The 10,875-nt window shown below is 40.6% G+C and overlaps 1 protein-coding gene across 1 annotated transcript; it reads right to left on the bottom strand.

Moving 5' to 3' along the window:
- Window positions 1-6: 6 nt before the first annotated feature.
- Window positions 7-10,820, bottom strand: zfyve1 (zinc finger, FYVE domain containing 1). Its single transcript, XM_066676433.1, has 11 exons — window positions 8,814-10,820; window positions 6,933-7,437; window positions 6,143-6,357; window positions 5,779-5,885; window positions 5,574-5,682; window positions 5,382-5,479; window positions 4,834-4,951; window positions 3,128-3,298; window positions 2,660-2,840; window positions 2,376-2,492; window positions 7-2,046 (listed from the first exon to the last, which is right to left on the bottom strand). The coding sequence occupies exons 1-11, from the start codon at window positions 9,279-9,281 to the stop codon at window positions 1,814-1,816; spliced, it is 2,322 nt and encodes a 773-aa protein (XP_066532530.1). The 5' UTR covers window positions 9,282-10,820; the 3' UTR covers window positions 7-1,813.
- Window positions 10,821-10,875: the final 55 nt, after the last annotated feature.

Here is a 10,875-nt window from a genome sequence, read left to right on the forward strand (position 1 = left end):
AGCCAAGACATTTCCATAATCCTGGAGTAACTCTACACAGCACACTTTGTTGTTGAATTGTTTTGAAGTGTTACATAGAAGATAACCAGAGGTTGGAAAAAATAAACATGAATTAATGTTATTTTGGTTCACCACACACACACACACACATGTTCAAACAATAATGTGCGCCTTCAAAGATTCACCACTACGTTAGAGTAGAGGTACTCAAGTTTAATTTAATCAGCATAGGTGCATAAAACATGACAGTTATTGATATTCATGTTACTCAAGTCTTTTTCAGTCACGTTCAGTCATCCTAGTATTACACTTCAAAAATAAAAATAATAATAATAATAAAAAAAAAATACAAGCTTTTTTTTTGGCATATAACTCTTTATATAACCTTTATACGTTATATCAACACATACCAGGGGCTAGATGACAACAGCTATTATAGCAATGATTGAAATATGAATATTAACACTGCAACAGAGGACTTTATGAATGTATACTGGAAAGAGGACTAGCATCCTAGTGTATAACCCACCCACACAATACCCTTTTGTGCAGTTCTTTTATGGCTTAGTGTTTGAAGTGGTATGCAGGTTGATCACTAGATTGTGGCTTACATAAGTTACTTTAATAAAAATCCCAAAACATCTGGTTAACAGCTCTAGACTACTAAATTAAGGGTACGCTAAAAGATAAATGAATAACAAGTTACTCCTTGGGTAGGTAAGAAACCAAAAGCAAAAATAAATGGCTAAAAATGTCATAAGCTTTATTTGTAAACTAGCCTGGTCTGCCAGTTTCACACTATGGCCACTCAGCTGCCATTGCTTACAGTACAGGTATTCCCTGGATGCATGCAGACATAATTGTGAAGGGATGCAGATGTGCTGATCTTTGTCACATACACCAACTGCTGACCTAAAAATTTAGCTAGAAGTGACTTAAAGGTGTTCACGATTGTAATAAAAAAAAAAAGGTTTTGTTTTTTTAAAATCAAATGTTTTCTCACCATTTGCTCACTCTCCAGTTTTTTTTTGCGTGCTCCAAACCAATCTAATGTGTTTACAAAGCCCGATGTCTGTAAATAAGTAAATAAACGATCTGTCTGGTATGCTACGCTCTTTCTTTCTTTTTCTCTCTTTTTATAGCAGAGGCATCTGCAGTTTTTTTTTTTCTTTTTTTAGAAAACAGAGAACTTCAAATGTTGAAAAGCACTAACGGAAATGAGGATTACTCTATTCCTGCTCCATAGGTGGGTAATATTGGTTTACTTTTGCTGTTTCTGATCACTTTTCTAAATTTTTGTGGTAATTCAAACAGTGAATAAAAGCTTACAAACAAATTACACTTCAGCCACGTACAACCACGTCATTTTCTTTTCCTCAAACACCATTGCACCTTAAAAGACGCAGAGCTTCCGAATGTAAACAACCAGAAAGAACTGTGTTTCCCAACAATCGTAAACATTCCCTTTAAAGACCACTGCATCAGCAGGATGGCTGCTCAATGAAAGTGGGTTATATCGCATGATAAAGCAATGGATTGTCAAATTAATGTCAAGATTTCCCCAGTGATTTTAGCTAAAAAATAAACATGACAATCCAGTCTTCACTAATCTTCCTTTCAGAGCTGGGGTCCATGGAAGGGTATACAGCTTTGCTGAATGATTTGAGATGAATGAAAAGGCAGGATTGTTCCACTTGCTTTACAGACCGGACAGCTTCATAACCATGGGTGTTTCCCTCCCAGCATGGACTGAACAAATGCAACTGGTGCGTGGGGGTGTGTGTCTCGGTGATTATTGGGATTTCCAGTCCTGCTAAAGATCTCCAGGTTTCTGGTTACATGCAATGCACACTCGCACAGGATGGTCCCAGCCCCGTGAGGGTACAGCACGACGGTCAGGGGAGCATTCATCACACACACCCTGTCCACAAGCCCGGCAGTGATGGATAGAGAGGCGGGCGCTAAATTCGCGTTGGCACTGGTGACAGCAACGGATGTCCTGGTCAGGTACCCAGTAGGCTGGACGAGCAGCATCCTTAACCAAGCCTAAACATGCACACATTAAACATTTCTGATTTGATGTCTTAATAGTGTGCGAGAAATTTTCATAAAGGTTTTAAACTGCGTAAAATGTAACTCATTTGTACGTTATGATAAGATCTTATTATAAAACCAATTTGTTTGTCCAAGTGACATGCAACGTACAAAACTTAATTTTTATAATGTAACAAACGTTTATGCCATTATTGTCTTCTGTCTTAGAAGTGATAAATGTTATATGACCACAGACATGACCTACAACGTTAGTATTCATGTCCAGCACTGTGCCATTAATAAAATACTGATAATAACTGAGCAAATGGTGTCATACAAACCCAGAGGTATGTCTATGGCAGTGGCTACAGCTCCTAAAGTGTTTTGTACTGCCTCTCCTACTTTTCTGGCTATCAGAGTCCCACTCTCGTCCTCTGCCATTGCAGCATCATACAGCTCTGAAAGAGAAAATATAACATTAAGCAATCAAATACCTAGAATACAGGCCAAGACCTATTTTCTGTCAGCAACAGTTTATACATGGCATTGCCTTTAAGACAGGTGCACAACACTAACATGTGGCTTGCTTACAGGCCTAAAAGCTGAAATCTGTCATAGAGCTTACCCTCTGGTATACCCCTGTTTTGGAAGCAGGCATCACAGACCCTTACAGGAGCCAGCCCCCAGCCTCTCTCAGGCACAGGCCTTGCCTTGGAGGAGCAGCTATCACAAAAGCCCTCTCCACAGGCCCGGCAATGGTGCTTTGTGTCGTTTTCATTGAAAGATTGTCCACATTTGTAGCAATTCTGAAAAATTACCCCAAAAAGACATTCTATAAGAGATCATAATGGAGCAATGCTGTACTGGAACTCACTAAGACAGTGTCTGCTTAAAAGACAAACAAATCCTGGAATGTGTGGCATGCATAACCTGACCATACACCTAGCACTGCACATAACCTGTCATTACACATACCACTAACCATTCCCTAAAAGAAGGAATACAGTATTGTCCAAAGATTCTTTGGCATTGTGTCCTCTACACTTTACGTTGTTGTTTTTTATGGAAAGTCAAGGAAAGCTATGACATTTACAAGTATGAGAGAGTTGGGTTTCCAGTAAGCAGGAGCAATCTGGTCTGTGAGCCAGGAAGTAATGGCCTTGGCAGGTCTGACACTCAGCTCTGACACAGAATGAGCCATGTAGTTCACCCCATCCAGAAGCCTTTGGGCAGCATTGTTGTTGTCCTTCAAAAATCCATCAGACTTTAAAAAAAGAAATAAACAGAGGAAAAAAGTGTGAACATTTCTTTAAGACGAAGAAAAAAAAAAAACAGATTTCTCAGTGGCAGACACTTATGACACTTATGCTGTGAATGTTATCCTCACCCTGCCATGTTGGTAGCTATCATGTTATAGAGGTGACCTAGATAACTGTGGGTGCTGGCAACAACTAGTGGAGAACATTATATGTACATATATATTTGCAATCATTACAATGAAAGTTAGTGAGAAACTATTATAGCCAATAACAACATCTGATCAAAAATACATTGTGGCTTATACAGAATACATACTGCACTGCCATATGAAGTACATCTAGTAGAGCATTGTTATAAGAATCATAGTTTGTCGTGCAGTTTTAATCACTGTGCTGTCCATTCCTTAAAATACTTTAAAAACCCAGCACTAGGGAAAGTAGTGTGATCAATAGATTCATTGTTTGATATTTTCTGATATAACTTTTCTTATGCCTCAATTATGCTGAGGTTTCGCTTATGAACAGAGAATTGTCACAGGTTATATAAGGCAGGCTAAGCTTGTAATAATTTTTATATCTCCGTAAACCCCCCCACACACACACACTTTATGAAGTGGTTATACAATAATATACACTGATCAGTCATAAGAACAACGAGGATGATCATACAACCCTCAGTGTCACTGCTGGAACTGAGAATAGTCCACCAGCAAAATATATCCAGCCAACAGCATCCAGCGTCCACTGATGCGCTACTGTCTCTGACTTTACATCTCCAAGGTGGACCAACGAAGTAGGCGTGTCTGACTATTGTGAACGGACACCGTGTTAAAAACTCCAGCAGCACTGCTGTGTCTGATCCACGTGTACTAGCACAATACACACTAACACACCACCATCACATCAGTGTCATTGCAGCACTGAGATCGATCCACCACCCAGATCATACCCATTTGTGGAGGTCTTGACATTATAGAACAGGTGATAGGGGCAAACCAAGTGTGCAGAGCTACAGATGGACTACAATTTGTAATTGTAGAATTACAAAGTCCTCCTGTATGGTAACTGGAGCTGATCAAATGGACAGTGAGTGTAAAAATAAGGTGGTGGTCATAATGTTATGGCTGATCGTTGTATATTATAAGAAAGTGAGCAAACTGCCAGTTAACACCAAATATATAAACAACCCAGAAAACACTGGGGTATGTGAAATAAAAACCTGTGAGATCAAAGTTTCCAAGCTTTTAGACTTTCCAAGCTTTTAGAGCAAAATGTAACTGATTGGATTGGTGCATTGTACTAGTGATCTACCAGCAATGAACTGTTGTGTAAACAAAAAGTGTCTATATTATCAGATTTAATTACTGTGTGTAGCTCAAAAACTCTGCTAATAATAATCAAAATAAAATATTTAAATCATAATATATAAATAAATATAATATTAGCTGCAGGTACTTTGCATCCATCATACATCCATACATACATTTATAAAAAACTGACATTGAACCACATATTTATTAATTAACTCGTAATTTCTCACCCCTGGCCAAACATGCTGGATCTCAGTACGGACTACTGTATCCACAGGGTCCTGGTTCCCATACCAGTACTGTCTACTTCTGTAGATCACTGAACAGTTTGGACATTCAATCACATACCTGCAAAAAAGAATACAATTTCACCATCTATACATCCATCCATCCATTATCTGTAAGCACTTATCCAATTCAGGGTCGCGGTGGGTCCAGAGCCTACCTGGAATCATTGGGCGCAAGGCGGGAATACACCCTGGAGGGAGCGCCAGTCATTCACAGGGCAACACACACTCACGGACACTTTTGAGTCGCCAATCCACCTACCAACGTGTGTTTTTGGACTGTGGGAGGAAACCAGAGCACCTGGAGGAAACCCACACGGACACAGGGAGAACACACCAACTCCTCACAGACAGTCACCCGGAGCGGGAATCGAACCCACAACCTCCAGGTCCCTGGAGCTGTGTGACTGTGACACTACCTGCTGCACCACCGTGCCACCCCCATCTATACATAACCTAACAAACTTGGCAAAGTGTATAACAGCACTTACCCAGACCAGGCATATATGGCCAGACCAAACCAAGGTGAGTCAGAGGAAGCTGTCGTCTTGGGAACCACTATCACCTCTTTACCACTCTCATAACATGCCTACAAGGGCAAACAAGCAAATCAAACATAACCAACGAAGCTTATGTTATTATCATCACTGAATTTACATTGTAAGCTGGGAAGTGTAACAGACCTTGCATGTATAAATACGGTTGTCATAGTGAGGAGAATAGCGGCAGCGCTGCTTGGCTTCATGGCACACTTCCTCCCTTAGGTGGTTCATGCTGTTCTTGCAGCCTGACCTTAAAGCCATACATACGATAGACTTTAGTTTCAACACATTAAAACCCATAGTAATACTGCTATCTGGCCCAGTACAGCAATGCAATATAACTTACCCACAGCTGAGACAGATGCTGGAGCAGGTAAAGTACTCATCAGGGAAGAAGGAATTGCTTGTCAGATGCTCATCTGGGATCTCTCCACTGAACCGCTCACTCAAGGCCTAAGATCACATGCATCACCACTGTTTCTAAGAATAAATCCTTTAAAGCTAAGGCTGTATTTAGGATAAACTGTCTGTAATTAAAGAGCCCATATCATGGAAATATACATTTGAGGCTGTTGTAATTTGCAAACAAATTAAACCCTTTCTGTTCATATGTGCAACACAACAAACGTTTATTTCAACAATGTTGCAGAATCCAAACCATGAGCATCCATTCAGGCACCTTGCCCATTGAGCCCAATGTAAATTCTGACCTGTAGAGCCTTGAAGATGACACTAGCAGAACGTGGAGAACGCGTGGTGGTGTTGTCCAGCTGTAGCTCCACACTCTTTAGCAAACCGCTGAAGTCAGTGGGAGGGTTGTAGGTGCGTGTGCCTCGATACTGAACAGAGCTAAAGGCCTCTGGGAAGAGTCCCAGCTTTCTGAAGCGCTCCTGGAGAAGACGCTCTGCAGACTCAGACGGTTTATCTGAAAACCATTGAGAAGTAAGAATTAGTCCTGGGCGGAGTTGACAAAATTCAAGATAAAAGCATTTTCCAAATTTTTCAGTATCAGAGTCAGGTGATGTTCAAGTTTATACTGATATAATTACTGCACTGAAGACCTTGTTTTCACAGGTACAGTCATGGCGTACAGTTTAGTAAAATGGATCAGAAGGTCATAGGCTCAGTCTGCTTGACCAGCAGGAAATCTAAATGAAGGAACAACACTGTCTCCTCCTTGAGCAAGGCACCTATTCTCTAGATGGCCCCTGGGTACTGAAAATGGCTGCCCACTGCTCCAGGTGTGTGTATGTGTGTGTTTTCTCTGCCACAGGTGCGTGAAACAGAGGTCAAATTTTATAGCACTGTTGTACAATGACAATAAAGCAAAAAATGTACATTTCAACTAGGTTCACTTTCAAGTGACTGGACTGTTTATTTCAGTTTCTTCTCTTAAAATAGTCCAAATGGAACCATAAACAGTGTATTTCTATCTCTATTTTGTCAAATTTACTTTTGTTAATTTTAAGAACATCACCAGCAGAGTTCCAGCACACTGACCTGAGCCTAGTAACTTGGTGTGGACAGTCTCATGAAAGATAATAACAGCAGGGCCCAGAGTGGAAAGCGGCACATCCAAACCACAGCGGGCAGTAGTGGCTTTCAGCTCCTTCGTGAAGTGCTTTAAATAAGCATCCGAGGCGTCACCCAGGAACTTGAACAGATCATCATGAAGCCGGTCAGCATGTGTGCGGTAGATGACCAAGTCAGACACAGCCAGCACCTTCAACAAGAGGCGGGTCCTCTGGCCCTGGTTTGTTCCTGCTCCCAGAAGGCCCTCCGTGTCCACAACTACCACTTTATGGACAGGGTCCATCGCTGCCCACACTCCAACAGTACAAGAGTCCTGGGTGGGGGACGTCTTAAACACCTCTCGGCCTTTAAAGAAGGTGTGGTTGAGCGTGTGTGACTTGCCCTCTCCTGTATTCCCAAATATGGACACCACCTTCAGCAGCTCATCTGGCCCACAGCCCAGTCTGCTCACAAAGTCCTCTGCATCCTTCAGCTGTTAAAATGCTCAAATTAATATTCATTTTAAACATAACAGTTGCAAATCACTTTGTAAATACAGCTTGGTTTAATGCTAGAAATATTTGTTGTTCTAATAAAACAATGTAATGATTCTACTATTCTGATAAATTATATGTTATAAATTATTTAAAGGACAAAACCACAAAAGAGATTAAATCCATCTCTTGAATTACACGCAAAACCTCAAATTTAATGTGTACATAAACTGACCAAACTTCTATAGAAATGTCTTTGTTACACCAGCTGTGGTATATTTATACTCCTAGTTTACATGGTAAAAAACTAGACCAGCTTCCTTCATATCCTGAAGTTCTTTTAGGATTAATATTTTTGTGATTTCTTACTAATGGGTCCAAATTAAACTGGATAGTGTTGTTTCAAATTTTACCTAAATGTAGTCAACTAGCAAAGATATGTTTGGTGCCCAAAGTTTGTCCTTTAATAATAGTCATGGCGCCACAAGTGTCTAAACTTGGTAACACAAGCAACTGAAAAACAAAATCTATTTCAGTGACACTCCTGTTATAATATTTCCCCCCTTTTTTTTGGATTTGGAGGTGTTGCTTAATTTGCTCAAGGATCCATGTGTTTGTTTTCTTTGCTGTTCAACAGAAATCTTCAACAGCAACAAAGTTTAAAGGCACCATTATTGTTCATTGTGTTCACATCCATAAAAAGCATGAAAAGCATGAAAAGACTAAAAAGAAAATGTTAGAGCATAAACACACTTCTGATCTTTTAGCAGAGTCACAAATTTATTTGAAGATATTTTTACACTCCTCTATACTTTTTCTTCTGAACATTACTGTGTTGTAGTTCTTGACTGTTGGATACACCTCCACTACTGCTTTTCATTACCATATATTTTGAACATAATAGTAGTGTAGTAATAGTGTACAGCCTTGTCTTAATCCTTTGCCTATATTAAACCAAGTCTGTGGCTTGTTGATCAGTGTTGGAGTTCCAATACATTATATTAGCATTGTAGCTTCAGGAAACAAATTGGAGAGCAAACTTTAAAACAATTAACATATCTTGACATGTTAATCTTGATGTTTGTGTATGCAGAAAATCTGGTAACAGTTTTTTTGGTAAATTAATTCTTAGACTAGGTGTTGAGGTACCTATGGATAAGGAGCCATTTAAAAGCCTTATTCCAAAGAGAAATGTGAGGACCATTCTCTGCCCTTTTTACCTAGCGTGTTAAACCCAAGCCAGCATGTTTTTAATACTTTTCATAGAGTTACTGAGTGGAATAAGTGAAATGCTATAGACAGGAAAATAAAATTTGCATAGTGGGAGGGGCACTGACTTTGGCCACCCCCATCTAAATCCAACCCAGTGCCATACCTGCATCTCTTCCTTCTCGTCCACCAGGAGAAAACTGCGGACCTTGTCCAGCTGAGCCTTCACACTCGCTAACTCATCATCGGCTGAGTTCATCTTGGCCTCCGGAGGTTTGCAGGGTGGATAAGCAGAGAGAGGGTGCTTTCTTTTATTCACCCCACTGTGAGTGCGCTTCTGGCAGTCCAGGCAGAGGTTTATTTTGCAGCCTTGACACCTGACCACGGCCCTGAGACGAGAGCCATTGGCTGGACACCCACCATCCCCTTTGCAGGAGTCGCAGAAAGGCACATGGCCTGAAGAGATTCGAACCCTGTCGTGGTTCCTCATCCTGTCCTGCCTGTGCAGCTCCAGCTCACAGCGAGCACACTGCAGGCTGCCACACTCGTCACATTCATACGCCGCTTCCTCTGAGCCCCCACAGGCATAACTCTCCTGACAGACCAATGCCCCAGTCACGCCCTGTCCACTCATCCTGAGCAACTGAGGCAGTTCACTGATTCTTAAAATCACTCAGACCTCCAAGAACCGTGCCTGGATACGGTCCGTCCCAAACATTGAACAGATTTAATGCTCAAATACGAGGCCTATGACATCAAAGGTTTTGTCTGTGGTGGAACCAGTCAGCTCAGCAACAAATAGCACCACAGTACATCACCTGCTTTTGATACCAATGCTAATAACCAGGTCTAAATTCTTAAATAATGGTGTAACACATTAACAACAAGCATCTACAGTTTATAACAAAAGCTGAGTATGATTGGAAGTTTTTCAATGATCAGCCTAAGATCATTAATGTTGATGCCTAAATGGTTTTTGTAACAGTTATTAAAGGACAGTAATGGGTGTGGCTAAAACCTGACATGAATATTAGATGCTCAAAAGAGGTGCATGTACCCACTGCGGTGAATTTCAATAATAGTCATGAAACTCTGACGTCAACAGTATGAATATGGAATTAAATTTAGACAGCCAATCAAAATGTCCGATTTTTCAACAACCATGTTTACTAGACCAATGACACTGTTGGTACAGATATTTGGTTATTGCATGGATACCCTGCAGTGGTATTTATGTAATCATATGTAACATGTAGGTACATTAAATTTTAACACCCATATCTATTTACTGCTTTACGTTCTAACTTCCTTACTAGTTTATTGCACTGATTTAAATGTTGGAGTTTCTGCCTTTGAACACTATTAAGACAACTTTAAAACATCCACCAGATGCTTAAGACATAACTTAAAGAGCCTGGTCGAGCGTACAATATATTTCACAGTCTTTTTCCTACAGATCCAAGAGTCGTGACACACTAAAGAAGTCCTAAAAACTAATTGTTAGCAGTAAATAAATCCGATTAAACAGATCCTGAAACAGATCAGCTATTAGCCATTACTGGTTCTGGCACGTTACATTCAGCAATGTTACCTCCAAAAGCCAAAGCTCTAAAGATCATTCGCGATCACCTAAATCTTAAATAAAAGATTCTATAAATACAAAAGCTATTTAAAAAAAAGTATACACGTCAGTTTGTCCTCGTCTGTGTCTCGGAGCTCAGAGCACCGCGAACGAGTTGAGCTTTTGTTTTGTTCAGTGAGCTAACAGCATTAGCATTTCCTTTGCAGAGGAAAAGAGATACTGCCCTCTAGCTCACACTCAATGACAACAAAAATTAGATTTGCTTATGTATATATACACATATATACACGACTGTCACGGTCTCAGAAACATGTAAAACGGAGTTTTAATAATAAGCTGCGGAGTGTGTTTACCCCAAAATAACAGCAGTCTGCAGTCAGCAGCCCTGTCCTGACTTCGCAAAACAGCACAGCGGCAAAAACAAACCTTTCCAAACCACAATCCAAACCGCAACCGGACACAACCTGCGCTGTAGACCAACACTCTCGGACACACTCACTAAAAACGCCGGTCCTTGTACGTTAAGGTTACGCCGTATTTTTCGGAGCAGCTGGTTGTAAAATAAGTCGCCCCGGCCGCTCTCGGAGAGTGTTGTTGCCAAGAGTCTCATCAGCTGATCGACTTTGTTTTCACCGAAAAGGTCGGA

This window comes from Hoplias malabaricus, chromosome 7 (genome assembly GCF_029633855.1).
Source record: "Hoplias malabaricus isolate fHopMal1 chromosome 7, fHopMal1.hap1, whole genome shotgun sequence".
Taxonomy (NCBI): domain Eukaryota; kingdom Metazoa; phylum Chordata; class Actinopteri; order Characiformes; family Erythrinidae; genus Hoplias; species Hoplias malabaricus.